This window comes from Dama dama, chromosome 18, assembly GCF_033118175.1.
Source record: "Dama dama isolate Ldn47 chromosome 18, ASM3311817v1, whole genome shotgun sequence".
In the NCBI taxonomy this organism is placed as follows: Eukaryota; Metazoa; Chordata; class Mammalia; order Artiodactyla; family Cervidae; genus Dama; species Dama dama.
The window spans coordinates 45,991,479-46,019,193 of NC_083698.1; the positions used below are offsets into that span (position 1 = coordinate 45,991,479).

A 27,715-nucleotide genomic window follows, 5' to 3' on the forward strand; every position below is an offset into this window, starting at 1 on the left:
CTGTGGATGGTGATGGCAGCCATGAAATTAAAGGATGCTTGCTGGGCTTCCCTGGTAGCTCAGTGGTAAAGAATGTGCCTGCCAAAGCAGGAGATACAGGTTCAATCCCTGATCTGGGAAGATCTCACATGCAGTTGGACCTGTGCCACAACTACTAAGCTTGTGCTCTAGAGTACAGGAGCTTCAACAACTGAAGCCCATGTGCCTAGAACCCGTGCTCCACAAGAGGAACCACTGCAATGAGCGGCTCACTGCATCACAGGAGAGTAGCCCCCGCTCGCCACAACTAGGGGAAAGCCTGTGCAGCAAATAAAGACCTAGGACAGCCAAAAATAAAAAAATAAAATTATTTTTTTAAAAAAATGATGCTTGCTCCTTGGAAGAAAAGCTGTGACAAACCTAGACAGCGTATTCAAAAGCAGAGACATCACTTATCCAACAAAGGTCTGTATTCAAAGCTATGGTTTGCAGTAGTCATGTACAGAGGGGAAAGTTGAACCATAAAGAAGGCTGAGCACCAAAGAATTGATGCTGTGCTGGAGAAGACTCTTGAGAGTCCCTTGGACAGCAAAGAGATCAAACCAGTCAATCCTAAAGGAAATCAATCCTGAATATTCATTGGAAGAACTAATGCTGAAGCTGAAGCTCCAATAATTTGGCCACCTGATACGAAGACCTGACTCACTGGAAAAGACCCTGATGCTGGAAAAGACTGAAGGCAAGAGGAAAAGAAGGCAACAGAGAGTGAGATGGTTGGATGGCATCACTGACTCAATGAACATGAGTTTGAGCAAACTCAGGGAGATAGTGAAGAACAGGGAAGCCTGGCGTGCTGCAGTTCATGGGGTTGCAAAGAGTCAGACATGACTTAGCAACTGAACAATGAACAACAGTAATGAACAATAATGAATAATAATGGTGGAGACAGGAAATTACATATTTGCATAATGCCTTATGCATCCTGCATTGGTGTGGTGCATTTGTTACAACTGATGTCTATGAGGCCAGGAGATTGATAACTGACAGAGGAAACTTTACAATATGAAAATATAATACATTAATGTGCTTTATAGGAAAAACTAACAACTGAATGGATCATACCATATTCAGAGAAGGCATTATATGACAGTTTAATAACCTCTAATTAAATCTCTCATACATCAAAAATTTTCATCTTAGTCTCTATCAGGACTTTGAAAACTTTTTAATTAATTAATTAATTAAATTGGAGGCTAATTACTTTACAATATTGTGGTGTTTTTTGCCATACATTGACATAAAATCAGCCACGCGTGTTCATGTGCCCCCATCTGACATGTAGTCTCTCTGTAACACAGGAATACATATAATACTGGCTCATTATCTTCCAGTATTCCTTAATAAAGAGACAAAAATACTTTCATTTAGACATACCTTAACTATTTCTTCAATGAAACAAATGTGAGAGACAGGATCCCTCTTCTTGGCTAATATTTTTTGTAGATGTTGCACCTAAAAGGAAGGAAAAGAGGGAAAACATACATAATTCAGTATTTTTCAAATGTAACAAGCATAGAGTACAGGTACTAGAAACAGTAAGGGAAGGCAAAAGGCATTTTGTTAGAGCCCTTACATACATTATAATTAGTTAAGGAGGTATTTTGAACTTTCAGAGATTTTAAGAAAGCTGCCCAAGATCACACAACTTTGAATAACTAAGAACTAACCCACAGCTCAGCAGGCAGATTCTGCCTGCAAGTGCAGGAGACACAGGAGACGCAGGTTCAACCCCTGGGTCAGGAAGATCCCTGAAGGAGGAAATGGCAACGCAATCCAGTATTCTTGACTGAAACGAAAACTCCTGTGGACAGAGGAGCCTACTGCACTATAATCCAAAGGGTTGCAAACAGTCGGACACAACTAAGCACACAGCACGCTAACCCATAATTCATGCTATTTTTCACTCTCTCAGATACTCACCTGACCACAAACAGTAAAAATATGATCCACAAGTTTCTCCATATTGGTCCAGAGGGAAGCACGAAAAGCTGCAGTGTTCCCTGGGGTTGGCATGGTAGATCGTCCAGGTCCCCCTGTTATGAGAGACAAAAAAACAAGCAAAATAAAATGTTTCAAATTTAACAAAATGTATGTTATTATGAAAAGCACATATATGCTAACAAATGAGAAGTTTCTTTATGAAGAAACAATAATTTATCATGAGTGATATAAAAAAGAATCTTAACCTTTTAAGAAAGGAAATAAAATCACACACGCGTGTACACACACAGACACACCCCACACACACACCCAACAAAGATAATACACAAAATAAGAATTCCCTGGAGAAGGAAATGGCACCCACTCCAGTATTCTTGCTTGGGAAACCGTATGGACAGAGGAGCCTGGCGGGTTACAGTCCAAGGGGTCACAAAGAGTCAGACACGACTGAGTACGCATTCACTAACACTCTCCACAAAAAGAACAAGACCCTGCAGCTTAGATATCTCATTTGTTAAATGAAAGTATTAATCTTGACTCTATAAATTATTTGATAAATGTAACATTCTATAAATATTTTTAATTTGAATATAGTTGATTTATTCTGTAATTCTTTATAGCAGTTTTTCCCCCAATCAGAATAGCTCTCCATTACAAAATACTCTTAAAAGGAATCTTAAAACCCCTGCAAATTAAGACTATGCTCCCATTTTCTGTAACTTCTCCTGTTTCCTCTTACCTGACATCCCATGAAGGGATATGACATATCTGATTTTCTGCTTAATTTCAGATAACGTCATCTCACTGTTTTCCACTCACAAATGGGTTGAAGCCTTGCGGATCTGAAGTGTAATCAGTAGAAATATATTGGTACTTACTCAAAATAAAGGAAGGTCTTAAAGGCCACAAAAGCTATAAAATAAATAGGAATTTTGGATAGCTGTTTTTTTCTTTTTTGGGATCTTCTGGCCTTTAACATAAACACTGAACAAACCAGAATCTTAAAGTGTAGAGGAAGAGAAAATTTTTTAGTAAAACAAGTGAGAAGATTGCCATCACGGGTGAGAGAGTTGTAAATGTAAGTGTGCATTCCCAAAGCCATAGATATATAATAACTTCATGAAAATGTGACCACGGGTACTAGCAGTGGTATCAGCCTCCAACACATGTTAGTGAAAACTTATCACATATTTTTTTAATCCATTTGAATATGCCCCAGCTCACCATTCTGTCATGTCAAAGAAACAAAAATTCAGTAACACTGATAGAGAACATTTTCCATTCCATGATATTCTACAGGAGCCATTAATTTCTACCATTCAAAAATTTGGGAAACCACCTCTCGTGTTTAGTTCTCCATCATACCAGGTTCCTTATTATTTAGAAGCATGCTTGTTTTATACATATACATACATACATACATATACATACACAAAAATAAATATGTGTATATGTATAACTAAGTCAACTTGTTGTGCGTCTGAAACACTGTAAGTCAACCACACTTCCATAAAATATATACATTTGTAAAAAGAAACGATTGTGGACACAGGCGGATTCAAGTCACCAAGTATAGTTCTAGCCTTCTCAGAAGCTATCTTACTTGAGCTATGTTCTTTATTTCTGCTTGAACTAAAAGTGCAAAGTACAGGGACAGTAAGTATGGCACATTAATCAAGTGAGTTTGGTTTCAGGTTATTACCTGCTGAATTTGTATTTGGTTAGTTCTACTATTCAGTATGTTGCTGGTATGAGGAAGAAGTCCCTTAATGAAGTCATGTAGGAATGAAAGATGCCCTTGCCATTATGTTCTCAGAAGGAATATTTCCATATTTGTTCAGACTTCAGTTATGTTCTATGTACAACTAACATCTATAGTTTCAAAAATGCAGATTTTTCGTTGTATCTTGTCTTTATAATAAGGAAATAACTTACTAAATCACATAAATTGATATACTGTGTGTCTAACAAATGCAGAAAATATTTCTTCACCCCCATCCAAAAAAAAGGAATTAATAAAAATGGTTTCCTAGAGGGGGCAGTTGCAGTGGCAGGAAGTAGGACCAGGTGAGAAGAATAGAGATGGAAGCAGTGAGTCTCTGTGAATCATACAATGATTTAACATGTTTCAAAGTGAATTTAAACTTACAGGAATGAAAGAAGCAAACTCAAACTAAACACAAACAAATACAGAAACACGTAAAACTAATGGTACATCAAATTAGTAAGATAACCATACAAAGGAAATTAATTATTTCAAGGAATTTTTATTACAGCATTCTGACTTTAATAAGATACATTTTAGGGGCAAAAAGAGTTGCATGTCTATTTGCTTAGCAGATGTGTTGCTTCCCTGATCAATGAGGAACACTTTCTTATCTCTCCCTGCTGTTCTTTGGAACTCTGCATTCAGAAGCTTGTATCTTTCCTTTTCTCCTTTGTTTTTCACTTCTCTTCTTTTCACAGATATTTGTAACGCCTCCTCAGACAGCCATTTTGCTTTTTTGCATTTCTTTTTCTTCGGGATAGTCTTGATCCCTGTCTCCTGTACAGTGTCACAAACCTCCATCCATAGTTCATCAGGCACTCTGTCTATCAGATCTAGTCCCTTAAATCTATTTCTCACTTCCACTGTATAATCATAAGGGATTTGATTTAGGTCATACCTGAATGGTCTAGCAGTTTCCCCCACTTTCTTCAATTTAAGTCTGAATTTGGCAATAAGGAGTTCATGATCTGAGCCACAGTCAGCTCCCAGTCTTGTTTTTGCTGACTGTATAGAGCTTCTCCATCTTTGGCTGCAAAGAATATAATAAATCTGATTTCAGTGTTGACCATCTGGTGATTTCCCTGTATAGAGTCTTCTCTTGTGTTGTTGGAAGAGGGTGTTTGTGACCAGTGGGTTCTCTTGGCAAAACTGTTAGCCTTTGTCCTGCTTCATTCTGTACTCCAAGGCCAAATTTGCCTGTTACTCCAGGTGTTTCTTGACTTCCTATTTTGCATTCCAGTCCCCTATAATGAAAAGGACATCTTTTTTGGGTGTTAGTTCTAAATGGTCTTGTAGGAAGGTCTTCATAGAACCGTTTGACTTCAGCATCTTCAGCATTACTGGTTGGGGCATAGGCTTGGATTATTGTGATACTGAATGGTTTGCCTTGGAAACAAACAGAGATCATTCTGTCATTTTTGAGATTGCGTCCAAGTACTGCATTTCGGACTCTTCTATTGACGATAAATGGCTACTCCATTTCTTCTAAGGGATTCCTGCCCACAGTAGTAGTTACAATGATCATCTGAGTTAAATTCACCCATTCCAATGCATCTTAGTTCACTGATTCCTAGAATGTTGACATTTACTCTTGCCATCTCCTGTTTGAGCACTTCCAATTTGCCTTGATTTATGGACCTAACATTCCAGGTTCATATGCAATATTGCTCTTTACAGCATCAGACCTTGCTTCTATCACCAGTCCCATCCGCAACTGGGCAGAGTTCCAAAGAATAGCAAGGAGAGATAAGAAAGCCTTCCTCAGGGATCAGTGCAAACAAATAGAGGAAAACAATAGAATGGGAAAGACTAGAGATCTCTTCAAGAAAATTAGAGATACCAAGGGAACATTTCATGCAAAGAAGGGCTCAGTAAAGGACAGAAATGGTATGGATCTAACAGAAGCAGAAGATATTAAGAAGAGGTGGCAAGAATACACAGAAGAACTGTACAAAAAAGATCTTCACAACCCAGATAATCACAATGGTGTGATCACTCACCTAGAGCCAGACATCCTGGAATGTGAAGTCAAGTGGGCCTTAGTAAGCATCACTACGAACAAAGCTAGTGGAGGTGATGGAATTCCAGTTGAGCTATTTCAAACCCTCTAAGATGATGCTGTGAAAGTGCTGCACTCAATATGTCAGCAAATTTGGAAAACTCAGCAGTGGCCACAGGACTGGAAAAGGTCAGTTTTCATTCCAATGCCAAAGAAAGGCAATGCCAAAGAATGCTTAAACTAATGCACAATTGCACTCATCCCACACGCTAGTAAAGTAATGCTCAAAATTCTCTAAGCCAGGCTTCCACAATACATGAACCGTGAATTTCCAGATGTACAAGGTGGATTTAGAAAAGGCAGAGGAACCAGAGATCAAACTGCCAACATCCACTGGATCATCGACAAAGCAAGAGAGTTCCAGAAAACATCTATATCTGCTTTATTGACTATGCCAAAGCCTTTGACTGTGTGGATCACAATAAATTGTAGAAAATTCTGAAAGAGATGGGAATACCAGACCACTTGACCTGCCTCTTGAGAAACCTGTATGCAGGTCAGGAAGCAACAGTTAGAACTGGACATGGAACAACGACTGGTTCCAAGTAGGAAAAGGAGTACATCAAGTCTGTGTATATTGTCACCCTGCTTATTTAACTTATATGCAGAGTACATCATGAGAAACGCTGGGCTGGAGGAAACACAAGTTGGAATCAAGACTGCTGGGAGAAATATCAATAACCTCAGATATGCAGATGACACCACCCTTATGACAGAAAGTGAAGAGGAACTAAAGAGCCTCTTGATGAAAGTGAAAGAGGAGAGTGAAAAAGTTGGCTTAAAGCTCAACATTCAGAAAACTAAGATCATGGCATCTGGTCCCATCACTTCATGGGGAATAGATGGGGAAACAATGGAAACAGTGGCTAATTTATTTTTGGGGGCTCCCAAATCAATGCAGATGGTGTCTGCGGCCATGAAATTACAAGACACTTACTTCTTGGTAGGAAAGTTATGACCAACCTAGACAGCATATTAAAAAGCAGAGACATTACTTTGCCAGCAAAGGTCTGTCTAGTCAAGGCTATGGTTTTTCCAGTAGTCATGTGTGGATGTGAGAGGTGGACTGTTAAGAAAGCTGAGCGCTGAAGAATTGATGCTTTTGAACTGTGGTGTTGGAGAAGACTCTTGAGAGTCCCTTGGACCGCAAGGAGATCCAACCAGTCCATCCTAAAGGAGATCAGTCCTGGGTGGTCACTGGAAGGACTGATGCTGAAGCTGAAACTCCAATACTTTGGCCACCTGATGTGAAAAGCTGGCTCATTTGAAAGGACCATGATGCTGGGAAAGATTGAGGGCAGGAGGAGAGGGGGACGACAGAGGATGAGGTGGTTGTATGGCATCATTAACTTGATGTACATGAGTTTGGGTAAACTCCGGGAGTTGGTGATGGACAGGGAGGCCTGGCGTTCTGCAGTTCCCAGGGTCGCAAAGAGTTGGACACAACTAAGTGACTGAACTGAAATGAACTGTGTTGCTTCATAGCAATAATGAAACTAGATGTATTTTAGGATGGTGCAAATGAAGATTCTCTCCATAAACAGAACAAAGACAGGTGTGTAATCGGGATTAGAGGTCTTTCCTACTGCTGCTCAGTAAAGGAGAGAGGTAAGACAACTCCTCACTAGAAATGAACATGTCTGAGACTCAAATTCTCATCCCTATGCAACAATCCTCAATAAAAGAATACAAGACTTGTTGAATAAAAAAGCAATTCTGTACCCAAAGCAGTGAAAATAGAAGGTCAACCTGGAGCACAATGGGCCAGAGAGCAAATAAGTGTTTAAAGACCAACGGAGATTAGGAAGCTTCCACAAAACAAATCTGAGAGTATCTGGTGAGTCAAAATAATACCAATGATAACAGTTTCTAAAACATTGATTTAAAAAAATATTCCCTGAGCTCAGAGTTAAAAACTCAAATGTTTAAAAGGGGTGGGAACTGCTGTTTAAAGAAGACTGTCAGTTAATAAGTGCAAAAGAAATGATAATGTTATGGAAAAAAATCACTCTTTTGCAAATACCAACTAGTAAAATAATGAAATGAGGGAATGATTATCAGTGGGTAAAATGTTATGGGGAACAGGATATTTCACATGGTGCAAAGTATGCACCCAAAGTTACTCACTAATTATTAAGAAAAGAGTACTTTTACAAGCAGCATCTGGCATACACTATAATAACAAACAAGCAACAATGAGACAGACTGACATAATTCTGGTGCTTCCTGATATGATGTAATGGGAAATACACATCATCTTACCAGTTTTTTACCTTGAATGTAATAATGAAGAAACAAACAGACAAATTCTGAGTGTGGGGTTTGCTGAACATGTTAATGCCATAAAAGATAAAAGAGATAATGCTTTTTTTTTTTTTATTAAAGCAGAGTAGAAACAAGACAACCAATGGAATAGCATAATGGTTAATTGGTTCCAGCTGGGAGGGGAAACAGCCATTAAGAATATTTTATGGAAATAACTTAAAAATACTGAATGTGGATTAGATACAAAATAATATTAATGTATCAGTGTGAAATTTCTTAAGGCTGATGCCTAAGAATGTTACTGGATATGATATACATGCATGGCTCTTTGCACATGTTAGAATGTCTCAACATAAACTGAGGATTTTAACCTCAAAGTAAATAGCATACATTTCAATTCAAGCTAAGCTTAAAGACAAGGTAGTACAAGAGCCCATCAATGGTGAGAGTCTATCCTACTTTTACAGAGGGCAAGAATCAAGAAAACCAGAGGTTATGTTTGTAAGCTTTTCACTGTAGTTTCTCAACAATTTCAAGTTTAGGAAAGAACTACATGCTCCTTTTTTTTTTTCTTCTTTGCCGTGCCCTGTGGCTTGTGAGATCTTAGTTCCCTGAACAGGGATTGAACCCAGGCCCTAGCAATGGAACTTCTAAGTCCTAAACACTAGACCACCAGGGAATTACCTACATGCTCCTTTAGTAAAGAGATGTTATTATTTTTTTACTCTGATAATAGTGGAAAACAGTAACAAAGAGAAACATTTAGGAGTTTAAAATATGAATACTCCTGTTCAAAATCTAGGTCTATTTAATTTTTCAAATTATTTGCAGTGTTCTACAAAGAATATTAAGTAAAGGTGTACATGAACTGGAGAGGTAATACTGAAACAATATGCAATTATCTTAGATGTTACATAAAGAATGAACTTATAACAGTGAGGAAAAGGCATGCAGTGCCTTAGAAAATATTAATCAAATTACTGGAATATGTATAGTTTTGTTTTATTATAAAGAATTATGGAATGCATCAACCCACTACTCTTACAATAGGTAAGAGCAGAAATACAAAAAGGTATTATTTTCTGCTAGCAATTATTTGGAAGAACTGAGGCACCAAAAAAGCTAAGATCACAGTCATTGCTTCTATTAGTTCGAGTGGCTTCATTTTTCTTGTTTATAGTTTAATACTTAAGGACTTTTATCCTCATACACTAAATACATCTTGCTGAAGAAATAAACATAATAAAAAATAATCAACTAAACATAGAATAGCAGCATAAAGGGAGCAAGAATAACTAAAACAAAAAACTAATGCCATTATCCACTAGCTTTATGAACCTCAAAAAACAAAATTGAGTGTTTTAAACTAAGTTTTATTAATGTGATAGAAGAAACTAAGAGGTACTCAAAGAAACAATACTTGAGTAACTTCTAGTTAATGGAATAAAATCATTTTCTTGCCTTTGTCCCTTAAAGGGCAATGGAAAGAAGAAAAAAAACAGTAGAAAAGAAAATGTCAATTTCAAAGGTACAAAAAAATCCATTAAAAACTTCAAACTTAAGATTATGAAGCATATATGCCAAATGCTATAGATAAATCAAAATGAACAAGGAAGCAGATAGCTGATATCCTAGATCATTAGCAAGGAACAATCTGCTCCTAAAATCAACTGTAAGAATTTAGATAAGCTATCCACTGATTCTCTGCTTACAGTGAAAAGGGACAGACATAGATGGGCCAGGAGAGAAGCCAGAAAAATGTTCAATGTTGCAGAATGGTGAAGAGAGAAAAGCAGAAGGAGAAACCATTATAAAATGACATTTACAGTGTATGAGAATTATGCATAAAGCAGGGCACCCAAAGCCAGTGCTCTGGGACAACCTAGAGATATAGGGTTGGGAGCGACATGGGAGAGCGGTTCAGATTCGGGGGACAGATGTATACCTGTGGCCAATTCATGTTGATACATGGCGAAAACCATCACAATGTAGCAATTATCCTCCAATTAATATAAACTAATTAATTTAAAAAAGAACTAGCCCTCTAGCATAAGGAAACTGAGCTATTTAAAATTCTAAAAGATGATACTGTTAAAGTACTGTACTCTATATGTCAGCAAATTTGGAAAACTTAGCAGTGGCCACAGGACTGAAAAAGGTCAGTTTTCATTCTAATCCCAAACAAGAGCAATGTCAATGAATGTTCAAACTACCATACTATTGCCCTCCTTTCACATGCTAGCAACGTTATGCTCAAAATCCTCCAAGCTAGGCTTCAACAGTATGTGAACCAAAATATTCCAGATGTACAAGCTGGGTTTTGAAGAGGCAGGGGAACCAGAGATCAAATTGACAACATCTGCTGGATCATGAAGAAACCAAGGGAATTCCAGAAAAACATCTACTTCTGCTTCACTGACTATGAAATGCTGACTGTGGGACCACAACAAACTTCAGAAAATTCTTAAAGAGATGAGAGTAGCAGACACTTTACCTGTCTCCTGAGAAATCTGTATGTGGGTGAAGAAGCAAAGTTAGAAGTAGACATGGAACGATGCATTAGTTCAAAATTGGGGAAGGAATAAATACAAGGCTGTATACTGTCACTCTGCTAATTTAACTTACATGCAGAGTACACTATGCATAGTGCCAGGCTGGACGAAACACAAGCTGGAATCAAGATTGTCAGGAAAAATATCAACAACCTCAGATATGCAGATGATATCACTCTAATGGCAGAAAGTGAAGAGGAACTAAAAAGCCTCTTGATAAGGGTGACAGAGGAGAGTGAAAAATCTGGCTTAAGATTCAACATTAAAAAAACTAAGATCATGGCATCCGGTCCCATCAGTAAGTCAATAAGTGTTAGTCATTCAGTCGTATCTGACTCTTTGCAATCCTGTGGACGGTAGCCTACCAGGCTCCTCTGTCCATGGGATTTCCCAGGCAGGAATACTGGGGTGGGTTTCCATTCTCTTCTCCAGGGGATTTTCCCAGCCAAGGGATAGAACCCAGGTCTCCTACACTGCAGGTGTATTCTTTCCCATCTAAGTCACCAAGAAAGCCCTGATCCCATCACTTCATGGCAAATAGATGAGGAAAAAGTGAAAGCAGTATCAGATTTTCTTTTCCTGGGCTCCAAAATCACAGTGGACAGTGACTGTAACCATGAAATTAAAAGATGCTTGCACCTTGGAAGTAAAGCTATGACAAATCTAGATGGCATATTAAAACGCAGACATCACTTTGCTGACAAAGGTCTGTATAGTCAAAGCTATGGTTTCTCCAGCAATCATGTACAGATATGAGAGTTGGATCATGAAGACTGAGTGCTGAAGAATTGACACTTTCAAATTGTGGCTGGAGAAGACTCTTGAGAATCCCTCAGACTGCAAGGAGACCAAACCAGTCAATCCTAAAGGAAATCAATCCTGAATATTAATTGGAAAAACTACTGCTGAAGCTCCAATAATTTGGCCACATGATGTGAAGAGCCGATCACTGGAAAATATCCTGATGCTGGCAAAGACTGAAGACAAAAGGAGAAGGAGGCAGCAGAGGATGAGATGGTTAAATAGCATCACAGACTCAATGGACACAAATCTGAGCAAACTCCAACAGATAGTGGAGAACAGAGGAGCCTGGCAAGCTACAGTCCATGAGGTGGCAAAGAGCTGGATGTGACTTTGCAACTCTACAACAACAAGGTAGGAAAACTATGAGAGATAAAATGAGGTGAAAGAGGAAAGAAAGAAAAGAATGTAAGGTTTCCACAAAAAACTGTCTGAATGGCTTTACTGAGAATCACAATAAGCTCTAGAATGGTTCAAAATTTGAGGCAAGAAGCACTCCAAAAGTAGTAGGAAATGACAAGACGGTGAACTGTTATTCTAGACAATAAAGATATTACAAAAAAATAAAACTAGAGACCACTACCTAATGAACACAGATGTAAAACTCAACAAAATATTAGCAATTAAAACCCAAGAATGCTTAAAAAGAATTTTATACTATAATCAACTGGGATTGAAAGACTCAGGAAGAATAGGCCAAAGACATCCTGGAATTAATCAATTATTATACCAAGGTTGTAAGAGACAAGATTCATAAATATAAGTCAACTGTTTTCATATATACCAACAATGAACAAGGGGAACTTGAATTTGATAACAAAATACCATTTACATTACTCCCCGTTCCAAACGAAATACCTAGGTATAAATAAACCTAACAAAATACAGACAAAAACTGTATGAGGAAAACTAGAGAACTCTGATGATAAAAATCAAAGAGGAACTAAATATATAGAGAGATATTCCATGTTCATAGACTGGAGAATCAATATTGTGAAGATGTCAGTTCTTTCCAATTGGATCTATAGATTCAATGCAATCAAAATCCGAATTCTAGAAAAAACATTTTCTTGTATCAACAAACTGATTCTAAAGTTTATATAGAGAGGAAAAAGAATCAAAACAGCTAACACAATATTGAAGAAAAAGAACAAAGTTGGAAGACTGACTAGCCAACTTCAAGACAGTCTATAAAGCTTCAATAATCAACACAATGAGGTGGTATTGGCAAAAGAAGAGACAAATAGATCAATGCAACAGAACAGTGAGTTCACAAATATACCCACATAAAGACAGTCAAAATGCCCTTTTACAAAGAAGCAAAGGCAATAAATTAGGCAAAGGAAGAATCTTCAACAAATGATGTTGGAATAACAGGATAACTGCATGCAAAAAAATGAATCTAGACACAAAGACTAGACACAAACTAAGATCATGGCATCCAGTCCTATCACTTTATGGCAAATAGATGGGAAAAATGTGGAAACAGTGTCAGATTTCATTTTCTTGGGCTCCAAAATCAATGCAAACAGTGACTGCAGTTACGAAATTAAAAGACACTGGATCATTTGGAAGAAAAGCTATGACAAAACTAGACAGTGTATTAAAAAGCACTTTACTGACAAAGGTTCATATAGTCAAAACTATGGTTTTTCTAGTAGTTAAGTATGGATGTGAGAGTTGGACCATAAAGAAGGCTGAGTACTGAACACCTGATGCTTTCAACTGTGGTCCTGGAGAAGACTCTTGAGAGTCCCTTGGACAGCAAAGAGATCAAACCAGTTAATCCTAAAGGAAATCAATCCTGAATATTCTTTGGAAGGATTGATGCTGAAGCTGAAACTCCAATACTTTGGCCACCTGATATAAAGAGCTGACTCGTTGGAAAAGACCCTGAGGCTGGGAAAGACTAAGGGCAAGAGGAAAAGAGGGCAACAGAGGATGAGATGGTTGGATGGCATCACTGACTCAATGGACATGAGTTTGAGCAAACTCAGGGAGTTAGTGAAGAACAGAAAACCCTGGCATGCTGCAGTTCATGGGCTCGCAAACAGCTGGACATGACTTAGCGACTGAACAACAAGACGACACAGACCTCACATACCTCACCAAAATTAACTCAAAATGGATCACAGACCTAAAAGTAAAAATGTAAAACTGTAACATGCCTAGAAGATAACATATGAGAAGACCCAGATGACCTTGGGTATGGCAATGACTTTCTGGATACAATACCAAAGACATGATATGAAGGAAATAACTGATAAGCTGGACTTCATTAAAAACTTCTATTCTGAAAGATACAAATAATCAAATCTGCAACTTGATTTTTCATATAAGGATGCTGAGAATTATCTATATTGATAAATTTATTACCATAAATATTATATAGTAGTCTAATTAATAAATAAGCCAGCTTATTCATTTTCCGATGAAAGAGAGACTGTTTTCATTGTTTAACTTATGAATAACAGTAAGATAAAAATTCTTATACATATGTGACAGAGTTTTTTTAGGGTATACTCTTACAAAGCCAATTATAAGATCATAAGGTATACCCATTTTTACCCTTAGGATCAGTACGATAAAACTAAATAAAGTGGTTGAAACATTTTCTTCTCCTACAATCAGAGTATAAGAGTTTCTGCTCTCATTGGATATTTAGTTCTGGTCTTAGATTTTGCCAATCTCACAGAGAAATAGAATCTTGAATCATTTGTATTTCTCTAATAATTAGTTCACATCCTCTAAAAAGACGCTAAACATCTGTTCATGTTTATTGGATGTGTTCTTCTGTGATTTGCCTATTCATATTCATTATCTATTTTTCAACTGAGTTACTTATCTTTTTCTTAGTGGATTACAAACTTTCAGGTTCCCATGTAATTATAATAATGTTATTTTTTAAATTTTGAAACAATCTTAAACATACAGAAAATTTGAAACTATAGTAAACATTTTTTTCTTGAATCATTAGGGAATAAGTTACTGACATGATGCACTATCACCCCTGAAGGTTTTAATGTGTATTTCCAACAAAAATGACATTGCTGTACATAATCTCAATAGAACCAACAAGATTAGGCAATTAATATTAACCTTGCCAATATAATATCTTTAAAAATAACAGTGATTATTCTTTTAAAAACAATAAAGACTAGGATTTCTACACTAAATCATGCTATTCACTCCTCAACAGATGACAATAAGACTGGAAAACACTGCATCCTTTCCAAAAAGGGGAGCATACATTAGGACAGACAGCAAGTGAATAATTGCTTTCATCTTTTTCCCCCCATTCTTGACAACACAATAGAGAATGAGATTAAACTCCTTCTGGAAATTTAAACATTAGATCAAACTTTCTGAGAATAATTGCTGGGAAAAGCTGAGAGGGGAATCTCCTCTGGCAATTTCTTTTCAAAGCTGTTCTCCTGGGATGGTCTTAATACAGACGTATTCAGAGGCTAGGGCTAACCTTTAAAAATCCCTTTAAGATCAAAGATTCTTTTATCTCTTTTTATCTTGTACAAATTATTTATGAGGGACACACTCTGTTATTTAAAGTTATGTTTATATAGCAAACATAAAAATAATAATCAATGGCTGAAAATGTTTTAGTATTAGCTCTGCATCAAGAACTGTTATTAAGTTTATACGGAAAACTATGATACTAGAGTATCCTGTTCAATACAAAAACGGGAAGAGGAGAAAACTTTTTTAATCGGCATTAAAAAACACTCTGGGGAATTTTTTCAATAGTCTGAATAAAATAAGGCAGTAAAACTGAAGAAAGAAATGGAGACAAGACAGATTTGTTTGTCTTTAAGTAGAAGAAAATAAATAGCATGATTGTATGTGATGCGAAAGAGATACAATGAAAAACTGATGATGTGGTAGAGAGAAGGGATCTATGAAAGCAATGTCTTTCTTTGAGTGATGGGATCTAAGGCAAAAGTAGAGTATTTGCCTCTGTTAGGAGCAAGTACAGTTCATCCATACTAACAGGAAAGACAAAAGATTTTAAGGAGAGAAATGCAAAGTTAGGATTGCTTAGGAAAATGAGAGACACCCAGAACATGCAGTTTCTCCTCTCTATGAAGTGTGTTATATACATGAATGTCACCATCAGGCATGGTTTTACAGGAAAAGGGTTGGGGACTGTTGTCTTGAATCAACCTGCTTGGGTTTTCCTTAGATTTCGATATAGTTGTAATGTTCCCAAACCTTTATGAGCATCTACCTATCTCCACACTCAGCTGTTATTGCTCCTGAGTACCAGCATTATACATGCCCAGAAAGATAAAGTATAATAGAGATTGTATTTCCTTAAAAAATATTTTCTGCCTCAATAAGAAGTACATGTGAGGATAAGAATTTCAGAAAGAAAAATATGTTCCTTTTTTTCCCTTGCATCTGTTTCCTCTGAACTAAATAAAGCCACAGTTTATAGTTTTTATCTAGAAGTTCTGAATATACCAATTGGCCAGTTCAACTCACTGATTAGACAAAAGTTATAAATAAATTCTAAAACAAAATTTCTTCTCTCATTTTCTGTCTACTAAAAAGTGAGTCATTAGATTACTTTGAAACTTGAATGCTTCACATACTATTCAAAGGACTTTTCAGTTATAAATAAATAAATGAAGCTAAATATAAACCACATTCATACCTCTCACAGCTGACTGGGAAGGCTGAGTCAAAACTTTGATATCTAATGCACTGTTGATATTTTCTTCTATTGCAGCACAATATCCATCCACAACACTGGTAATAGTGTCCTTCAAAGTTCCAAGATTATGGAAAACCTGAAGAGCAGTTCCGACCTGGGTTGGATTCTTTAAAGAGGTGGTGGTGGGGTGGGGTGGGAAATGATAAAATAAATAGGAAAAGAAACAAAATAAATATAAATTTACAAATCTAAGTGGTACTTGAGCAGTTACTATAATGTTTTTTTAATTATTACAAACAAGAACAAAAATAATGCATCTGGAACAAGTATTATTTTTAGTTATTACTTATTTTATAAGACAAAGTTAAATACCATGTGTATGATTTCCTCCCTTTCCCTTTTCCTCCTCCTTTAAAGGATAATCACAAAATAAAGAATTTTTTATATTATTGGAGCTTACTTGAAATTTACCATTAATCTCTATGAAGAGAGCCATGTAAGAACTAACAACCCTATATTTGTTTAGAAAGAAATAAATTGTGCAGAGTAAACTGTGGGCTAAGCCTTGTGAACTGATACTACTATTCATTGTATTATCTTCCTTCATTCATTCACCAAAACTACGAATATATATATAGAGTGCCCACTACAGGGTCTATCTTGCTTCTATCTGCTAGAACTATAGTAGTAAATAAAACCAGTTGAGTTTCTGCCCTTATGGAACTTATATTTACTGAGAAATATATAAACAATAAATATAAGAGAGTATCAGGTAGTGATAAATGCTATAAAAAAGAAAGCAGGGAATAAAAATAGAGAATGATGTGTATTATTATAGAGGGAAGAGTCAGAGAATGCATCTCAAAGGTAGTATTTAAACAGAGATCTGGGAAATCTAGGGAAATACAGTTCTGGGCAAGGGCATCAACAAAAGAACCGAGGTGGAAATGTGCTCAGTAGCTAGTGAAAGAGCAATCAGGCCATGGTGGTGGCTGGAGTAGACAGGGGGAAGCAACAAGGGGAAAGCAGAAACACTACCGGTGAGGAGATTCAGTCTAAAGTGATATAAATAAGCTGCTGGATTTGTCATTAAGTAAATGAGGTAGATCTACATCAACATAGTTATAGGTCCAAATAGCTAAAATTCCTCTTTCATTTATGACTCAGCGTCTGTCATTAAAGGCACACAGCTAAAAAGTGAGATTATTTCATTAACATTTTCTTGATTGTTGAGTATATATAACACAAAATGTTATTTCTTAAGTCTACTGGTGATAGCAAGAATATGTAGCACACACACACTCAGCAGCAGGGTAGGGTCAGTTTAGAGACAAGATCAGGAAACATGGTTAGTGAACACCCATTTTAGATCGTTTTGTAATTAAATAAGAACAAGTAGCAAATGGACATTGTTTCATATTAAAACATGCTTTTGCTTTTAGTAGATATCAAGGATGAAAATTAGGCAGCTGTAAAGACATTTCCCTTATCACTATTCAAAAGTCTATATAATCTAAGAAAGCACTACCTGACCAATGTCAAAGAATATCTTCACCTTAAAAACTAGAATATAGACACATATTATAACATTATACTTTTTGCCTTTATTATCCTCAAAGGATCCAACTATCAGTTTCTCAACATACAGGTTTTCAGTAACTTACAATAATTATGTAACTTCAACAGCTTACAAAGAATGTACATTGAAAGTTATATGCATATGTTAACTGAAAACATTTGGAGTCTTATTTTATTTGAGAGATCTAGTCAAAATTGGTCTTCTTAAGTTTCTACTCCAAAAATTAACTACCAAAAACTTTCAAAACAGTAACATGTACAGGGCAACACTAAAGAAGCATCTAGTATTAGAATGGTTATCATCAAAAAGACAACAAATAAGTGTTGGCAAGGATGTGGAAAAAGGGGAACCTTCATGCACTGTTGCTGAGAATGTAAATTAGTGCAGCCACTATGAAAAACACTATGGGGGTTCCTCAAAAAATTATGTAAGTAACTCGTGAGGAACTCAGCTCTCCCCTCTGTATCCTGAATTCATAAATTTTAAAATGATGAGGATAGATAGATTTCCAAAGCTGGCTGAAGTTCCTTTTTTTTTTTTTTAATAAAAATGTAGCCAACAAGATCCCAACTCTAAAATTCTGATTCACCTGGATCAGACTGAGGTCTGGTTATTATATTTTAAAGCTCTTCAGATGCAGCCACCTGGGAACCAACATTTGGAAACCACTTGACTAGATGACTCTGCCAGACTTTGAAAAATGAGAATCATTTGTTCATGTGAAAGATAGAGGATTTTCTGGTAAAAAGAACCAAATACACAGAGAAATGACAGAGGAAAATTACCGAGTATGCTTAAGGAGTGATATATAGATTTTACTACCAGAAGTTTTGCATATGTGGGGGGTAAAAAAGATAACCTTGAACAGGCAAATAAGGGTCTGGTCACTGACAACCTTGGACTGCATTCTGTGAAATTTCTATTTAATATTACTGGTAACAGAAAAATGATTCATGTAATAAAATTATCATAATCTAAGATGTTTGAGGAAATAAAAATAATTACATCAGCTCTGGCAATAGTTTTTAAAAAAGAAAAGAAGGAAAAATAGATTGGACTAGGGAGTTGCAATGAAAAACAAAGAACAGGACAGACAGGAGAGATTCTGAAACACTGAAAAGAAACTGTCTACTGACTGACTATGATGGACAAGAGGGAAGGAAGAGTCTACCATACATGGAAGTTTCTTCAAGTGTGGGGGCCTGAAAGGACAGAAAAAGAAAAAAGAAAATCAAAAGAAGGAGATCATTTGGGCAAGTGGGTGGAGAAGTGGTGGGATGAGAGGCTGAACGGCTGTTGTTAATGAAGGGCTCACTGTGAGACATGCAGAGTCTCAGGTGCCAACAGGGCGTTCTCAGTTGGAGATGAGAACACTTTTGAACTGAATAATCATAGGAACCTAGACTGAGTAGCAAGCTAAATTGATGTAATAAATAATAAAATACAGCATGTTGGAAACTTTTAATCACAAAGGGAATAAAGAACAGAATTGGTGAGAGTGAAAGAATAGAAATGGGGTGATAGAATACTCTAAGCAGAATAACAACTGGAACATTAGAAAAACTGGGAATGAAATCATTTTGTCTAGCTATGATTCCAGCAAAGAATACCTCCTAAATATAATAAACATTAGTGTTCTTTTCTCATCATTCTCTCTCATCGCAGACAAATAACACATATTTTGATCAGCAGGTTTTTCTAGATTCTTATTAGTAATAAACATCAGACTTTCAGTTCCCTAATCTGTAAAATGAGGGGACTGGACTAGATGAATTCTAGTACCCTTGCCAATACTAACACATGATTGTACGATCATTCAGTGTACATCATTTACTCGTGCTAGCATTGGGCAAGGTACTGGGGATTTAAAAAAACTGAAGCAAACACTGGACCGTCTGTCCTTTCAATATCTATGGTCTGATGGGCGATAAAGACAATTAAAGCAGCAATTAGAATGTACCATGATAAATTAGGGGAGAAATGGATAGTTTAATAGGAGAGGTGATTAACTTAGAATTGGGGAGGGAAAGAGGGATACAGAAGTCAGGAAATTCTCCTTAAAGGAAGAAGGCCCAGCCAAGACCCAAAGTGAAGTTGTCATGGGAAGGTGTTGGGAGCCGGAGATGAGGAGGAGTCGAAGATTTACAGAAGGAGTCGTCAGGAAAGCAAAAGGAAAACCACTCCAAGCAGAGGAATAGCACATACAAAAGTCTGTGAATGAGCACACTGTGGAAATTAAATCGACTAATATAATATCTGATAGGTAAGATAACTACACAAATACCTAAACCAATGCAGGTGCCCCTATCAGTCAATCTCAAACTTTTGGTACATAAAAGAACTACCTGAGGGAGCTTGTTGACTAAAAAGGGACACATAAGGAAGACCTGAGATTGCTGGTAAGTTTTCATTTTTTTAATCTGAATGCTGGTTATGTATGTTTGTTCGCTTTGTGAAAAATTCATTGAGCTGTACTCTTATGAGGTATGTACTTTTCTGTTAATTACATTTTCACCATACAGTCTAAAATAAGAGGGTTAAGAGCATCAGGGAAAAAAATGCACATGCTTCCAACCCACGTGTCCACTGAATGGATGAAGAAAATGTGTTATTCAGATAATGAAATAATATTCAGTCTTAAAAAGAAATCCTGTCACATGCTACCACATGGGTGAACATATCAAGCTATGCAAAATAAACCAGTCACAAAAAAGTACTGTGTGGACATATTATGAAGATAATATTATTTACATATTATTTATATAAAAAGCAGAGACATTACATTGCCAACAAAGGTCCGTCTAGTCAAAGCTATAGTTTCTCCGGTGGTCATGTATGGATGTGAGAGTTGGGACTCTGAAGAAAGCTGAGCTCCGAAGAATTGATGCTTTTGAACTGTGGTATTGGAGAAGACTCTTGAGAGACCCTTGGACTGCAAGGAGATCCAACCAGTCCATCCTAAAGGAGATCAGCCCTGGGTGTTCATTGGAAGGACTGATACTGAAGCTGAAACTCCAATACTTTGGCCACCTCATGCAAAGAGTTGACTCATTGGAAAAGACCCTGATGCTGGGAGGGAATGGGGGCAGGAGGAGAAGGGGATGACAGAGGATGAGATGGCTGGATGGCATCACCGACTTGATGGACGTGAGTTTGAGTAGACTCTGGGAGTTGGTGATGGACAGGGAGGCCTGGCGTGCTGCGACTCATGGGGTCGCAAAGAGTCGGACATGACTGAGCGACTGAACTGAACTGAACTGATATGAAGACTGTACATATACAGACAAATTCATAGACAGTAGAACAGTGGTTACCAGGGACTCAGGGATAGAGAGGGATAAGAGTTGTCAAATAGACACAGTTTCAGTCCAGTGAGACTTCTGGAGACTGGATATGTGACATGAACTAACATGAACATACCTGATGCTACTGAACGCTGATGGTAATCGATTTCATTTTAGGTGTATTTCACTGGAATTTAAATACGCATATGCTTGGATCTCAACTTCAGATACGCTAATTTGATAGGTTTAGGAATGAGGCCAAGGAATCTGGATAATTATGATAAATCTAATTTTTCTACTGCAGTCATCCAGTAAGGTCTTATTATGAACCAAGCATTATTTTAGGGGCTTTTACACATGTGAGATCTAATCCTCTCCAACAAAACATTCAAAGTAGCTGTACTGTTCCCTACTGAAAGAGAGGGAAACTGAGGAGTAGAGAAGTCAGCAGAAGCTCCAAGATAACAAAGAATAAATGGCAGAGCAGGGACTCAAACATTAAAACGTATGGATTTTAAAGTTCATGCTTTTTCCAAATAACAGTTATTTGCAAATAACTGCAAATAAATTTAGTACCAACTAAAGTCTGACTTTCCTTCGGTTCGGTTCAGTTCAGTCACTCAGTCGTGTCCGACTCTTTGCGACCCCATGAATCGCAGCACGCCAGGCCTCCCTGTCCATCACCAAGTCCTGGAGTCCACACAAACCCATGTGCATTGTGTCAGTGATGCCATCCAACCATCTCATCCTCTGTGGTTCCCTTCTCCTCCTGCCCTCAATCTTTCCCAGCATCAGAGTCTTTTCCAATGAGTCAACTCTTAGCATGAGGTGGCCAAAGTATTGGAGTTTCAGCTTCAACATCAGTCCTTCCAATGAACACCCAGGACTGATCTCCTTCAGGATGGACTGGTTGGATCTCCTTGCTGTCCAAGGGACTCTCAAGAGTCTTCTCCAACACAACAGTTCAAAAGCATCAATTCTTTGGCACTCAGCTTTCTTCACAGTCCAACTCACATCCATACATGACCACTGGAAAAACCATAGACTTGACTAGACGAAACTTTTTGGCAAAGTAATGTCTCTGCCTTTTAATATACTATCTAGATTGGTCATAACTTTCCTTCCAAGACTTTCTTTAAGCAGTAAAATAAAATTTGAAAGTAACTAAGGAAAATGGCCAATAAGTGCTGTTACTTTACTAAGTAAGTGAAAGTTGCTTAGTTGTGTCCAAGACTTTTTGCAATCCCATGGATCATAGTCCGCCAGGCTCCTCTGTCCATGGAATTCTCCAGGCCAGAAAACTGCAGTGGGTTGCCATGCCCTCTTCCAGGAGATCTTCCCAACCCAGCGATCGAACCCAGGTCTCCCGGATTGCAGGCTGAACCACCAAGGAAGCCCAAGAATACTGGAGTGGATAGTCTATCCCTTCTCCAGGGGATCTTCCCAATCCAGGAATCGAACTGGGGTCTTCTGCACTGCTTGCTAAGTAAGGACATTTTAAAAAACTTTACTATCTACTATCATCACTTTATAAAAGAAAGTTTGTTTAAATAACAAGGAAAATAAAGGGAAATTCTCAGAGTAAGCAGTTGCCTTGTTTTCACTTTGAATTTTAATGGGAACTGATAAAACCTCAGCATGACTGCTACCAACCTACAGTGTTTGGAAATCAGCACCTCTGTTATCTTTCTGTACAAATAAGCAGGTTAGCCAACCTTGCTTTCATACAATATCCTCAAGTTTCAAGTTTCCCTGAAAATTGCTCATAAAAAAATTCCTTCTTTCCTAGTACCCAGGGCCACTGTGTTCTCTGTGAAGTTTGATAGTTTAAATTCAGCGGCAAACAGTTAACTACTTGCCACACTCACCTGGCTCCCCATGCTCTGCTGCAAATCCAACTTCAACAAAGCTGAAATCAGTAAAATCATAAACTGTTCTTAATAGAACACTTTCTCATCCCATAGGCAAACTGTGCAAACACAACATGAACAATTCACTGCTCATCTCGGAGCTGCCTATTCTTTGGGCCCATTTTCCCAATGTTCCAAGATTAGCTCTAGGACTTCTCTGTTTCCTTACACCACCTACCCAAATCCCTCTTTACAAAATCAGACCCATTCCTGGTATTTCTTAGGAGGTCTATATTCATTCATTGCCAGGTTCCACCCTGATCTGTGGAAACAGTATACTACATGAAGATGCCTTCTCCCCTAGTAATGTTTAAAGGTAGTAATGTTTAAAATGGTCTCCGTATCCACTTATTTTCTTTTGTCAACATAACATAAGTAGAATAAATATTACAAAGCTCATTTTACAGTTAGGTAACTAAGGTACTAAGAAGACAGATCCAAAGTGGCTTACTAGCAGGCCAATTTTGGCCCTCAGTCCCTTCACTTCCTATTCTATACTCTTCCACAGCTCACCCTGTCGCCACCTGACTCTAGACCTCCAGATATACCAGTTTTTTGGCATTTATAAGAGATCTCAAAATAAAATGAACACATTTGAAAAATACCATGCTTTCTAGAAAGAAATAAACTACTGACAAGGAGGAGTATCTCCTATTAGGTACAAAAGTAATTGCAGTTTTGGACCGTGAGTTTTAAATCATTAAAACTAGGCTCAAACATATCTTTATTAATCAACACATTTTTGCCAATGAGAAATAAGTTGGTTTATTCCTGTAGTATAAAAATCCATGCTTCAGGACTCGATGAACTCTTGGAAAGTATTTTGTCTCCTGCTGGTTGTGGAAGTGTTTTCCCTGCAAGAAGTTGTCAAGATGCTTGAAGAAGTGATCAGGTATATATGGCAGATGAGTCAAAACTTCATTGCCCAATTCATTCAATGTTTGAAGTGTCATGTGACATATGGCCAGGCACTGTCATGCAGAAGAATCATGCCCTTTCTGCTGACCAATGCCATCTGCACGTGTTGCCACATTCAATGCATCTCATCCATCTGCAGAGCATATTTCTCAGATGTAATGGTTTCTCCACGATTTAGAAAGTTATAGTGGATCAGACAGGCAGCAAACCACCAAACAGTGTCCATGACCTTTTTTTGGTACAATTTTGGCTTTGGGAAGTGCTTTGGAGCTTCTTCTCTCCCCAACCACTAAGCTGGTCATTGATGACTGTTACATAAAATCCACTTTTCATCACACTTCACAACCTGATCAAGAAATGGTTCGCTGTTGTTGCACACAATAAGAGAAGATGACACCTTTAAATAATGATTTTTTTGATTTCTGGTCAGCTCAAGAGGCACCCACTTACCAAGTTTTTTCACCTTTCCAATTTGCTTCAAATGCCAAATGATCATAGAATTGTGGACATTGAGTTCTTAGGCAATTTCTCATGTAGTGGTAAGAGGATCAGCTTCAATGATGGCTCTCAGTTGGCCACTGTCAACTTCTGATGGCCAGCAACTACACTCCTCATTGTCAAGGCTTTCCCTTTCTTTGCAAAAGTTCTTGAACAACCACTGCGCTGTACATTTGTTAGCAATTCCTGGGCTAAATGCACTGCTGATGTTATAAGTTGTCTCTGATTCTTTACGATCCATTTTGAAGTCAAAAAAAAAAAAAAATGCTCGAATTTGCTTTTTGTCTAACCTCATTTCTAATAGTCTAAAATAAATATAAAATAAATAGCAAATAATAAGTCATGAGCAAAAAACAAAGTGAGAAATGCACATTAAAATGATAAATAGCATAACCATATTTATCTAAGAATGTACTCCAATATCAAGTGGCCAAGTTCAACAACCACAAAATTGCAATTACTTTTGCACCAACCTAATAGACAATGTCTTCTCTTTTAAATGAGAGTCAATATTCTAAGAGTAATTTTCTACAAATTGTCAATGTGACCTTCAATAAATCACTTAACCATGTATGAAATTTTCCAACTTCATAAACTGTAATACAAAATGAGTTGAAAGACAATATAATAAAGTAGATCTATTTCAGAAGTAGATCAAAACAGATTTTTACCTTTTCAGAAACATTTCAGAAGATGGCATTTTCTTATTAAACTAAAATTATTTCTTCCGCTTTGGAAACGAATACATATGATGTAAGTTTTTTTCTTTCTTTTTCAACATCTCCATAGCATTACATGGGAGAAAAAAAAAAACCCACAAGAATACTATCAGAAAAGAAGCATAGTTGTTTAGGATCCCTAAAAAGCTTGCCAAAACAGGAACGTTGTAACCAAAGTAACAGCTGGTGCTGAGCTAATGGAATGGAGAGATAGCAAGACTGCTGCAAAGATTGTGCCATAAAATAGCAAGCGACTTTCTCATGTTAACTAAACTATAGATAATACGAGGTGACCTCTGTGAACATAAATACAGTATTAAATCAAAAGTACAACAGGATTTTAAAAGCTTCATACAACTGAAATTAGAAATGGAAAAGGTGACAGAGCTTTATTTAACTCAAAACAAAATGGAAAAATCATATAAATGTTCAAGACCAGGATTTCACTCTGCAAGGATCAAATAATCCTTGTGCCAAAAAGACTAACCATCACATTTTACTTTTTTCCCTAATGAACTAACTCTTTAGCAGTTAACTTCTCTTTCTTTAGGTTTCATATAATTAATAGATGTGTTTAGTTACTCGGTAGTGTCTGACTCTTGGCGACCCCGTGGACTGTAGCCTGCCAGGCTCCTCTGTCCATGGGGATTCTCCAGGCAAGAACACTGGAGTGGGTTGCCATGCCCTCCTTCAGGGGATCTTTCCAGCCCAGAGATCAGATCGAACCCAGGCATCCCACAATGCAGGCAGATTCTTTACTGTCTCAGCCACAGGTTTAATATATAAAAAAATACAATCAGCCAAGGGAAGGAAAAGGACAAATAAAGAAAATAAAATTTCCTGCTGCTATTCTGTTTTGGTTATTAGTGTGGTTTCAGGACTACAGGATTTCCTCAAAGTTTCATTAATAAGCCATCTCATGCTTAACTAAAATAAGACAAAAATAAAAACTCCCAGAATCACATTTGAAAGGGGGAGTGATGGAGAAAGGTGGGGAGGGAAATTATCTACATGTCCCCAGTCTCTGAAAAACACAGAAAGAAAAATGTGTTTAGTGTTATAGTGAGAAAAATGCAAAGCCAGTTCAAGCAAAAATTTAAAGAACAAGTATCTTCCACTATATAGCAAATCCTTACTGCTGAAAAAAAAAAGTTTATAATTTTGTTTTTTGTAGCATAGAAAGGATACAAATTTAAGAATTTTTATCGCTAAGCAGATAATTCTTTAAACCACTCCTTCAGTAGAATACATATTTAATAGAAGTAGGCTAGTTTTCAGGTAAATTTAATACAGTAAAAAGCACAGCAACTTAATCATGCACAATAACTGAGGAATTCTAAAATCCAAATATTTTCTCAAGACTAGTGTTAATAAATTCACAACACTTTATACATAATAAGTGTATAGCCAGCAGGTCAAAATATTTATAGCAATTTATAATATCTCTATACCCTAACATGATACATACATTGGATACTTTTTTGAAGCTATGTCTATAACACTGAAGACTTAATGGAGCCCCAAGGGAGATTACAAGTATTGAAGGAAGAGAGAATCACATTAAATAATGCAATTTAAAGGCAAGAATTATATTAACTATCTCGGTTGTGATCCAGAGCTTACCAGAGGCTTTTCTGATTCAGTAGCATGCAGTCCACTAATGCTTGATATGTACTTCTCAACTAACCTAATATAATTATTTCAGAACCTGTTAACAATCAGCAGTCAACAGTGCATAACCCAAATGAAATTAAGAAACTAAGAAGAACACTTAATAGTGCAGTATGACCTTATCAACCAAAAATCAACTTTATTCTAGCCCTTTTTGAGAAGCAGCAGGGAAAAAGGACTGGGGAAAATAAGAATAAGAAGAAAAAGGAGAAAAAAGAATGAAAGTGAACATGCACTGGAAGAGGAAGGTTCTGCAAAAAAGAATAACACAGAGAGGGCCTTAAAAAATGGAGAAGGTAAAAAAGATCAATAAGGTCCTTTTAACTTTCAGATTTTTTTATCAAATGAATCTGGAGTGCACAGTCCACACTAATTATAGTTTGGCATTAAGTAAAAGTTTTACAGTGATGCCAGTACTCAGAAAAAGATTCTCATCACATTAAATAATAGCAAATAATATTTCAAGGACACTAAAAATGTGTTCAATAATAAAATGAATTTTATAGGAAAACAAAAGTAATCATGAAACATTAATATTGCAAGCACCCAAATCTTACTCAAACACAAATTTTTAACTTAAATGTGCATATGTGGCTTACTTTTAAATAAAGCAATACAATATAATAATTTTAGTCATTCCTTATTTTACCAAATATATTTATGGCAGCCATTATTAGGTATTCCCTAAAAATTCTTTCCCTCCTTCTTTCTTATTATTAAAACCTAATTTTCTCCATGGACGTCAACGTGCACACACTTCATGAGTAGCTTAAGCCAACATTGACAATTTTGTTCCTCTTTGTCAGGTCTTGTTTTCATAGTCCTCCTGACACTTGGGGTGACTGTGAGACCTATCTGGTCAATGAGACATAACAATACGTCTGCTGAGGCAATTTTGAAAAAGGATTCTGTAACATGCCTTTGGGCTGGCAATTGACACTGCTCCGTCTCCACACTGTGAACATGGATTAATGCCTGCAGTGTGACAGCTATCTTGTGACAATGATATGACAAGCAAGGGGACACTAAGGAAGGCAGA

The 27,715-nt window shown here is 37.0% G+C and overlaps 1 protein-coding gene across 1 annotated transcript in view; it reads right to left on the reverse strand.

The window, feature by feature from the left end:
- Nucleotides 1-27,715, reverse strand: part of COG5 (component of oligomeric golgi complex 5) — a 272,387-nt gene that overhangs the window by 110,865 nt on the left and 133,807 nt on the right. The window contains exons 8-10 of the mRNA XM_061165241.1: nt 16,098-16,263; nt 1,960-2,072; nt 1,414-1,491 (exon numbers count right to left, since the gene is read on the reverse strand). Coding sequence (XP_061021224.1) covers nt 1,414-1,491; nt 1,960-2,072; nt 16,098-16,263 — 357 coding nt within the window. The remainder of the gene's footprint in view (nt 1-1,413; nt 1,492-1,959; nt 2,073-16,097; nt 16,264-27,715) is intronic.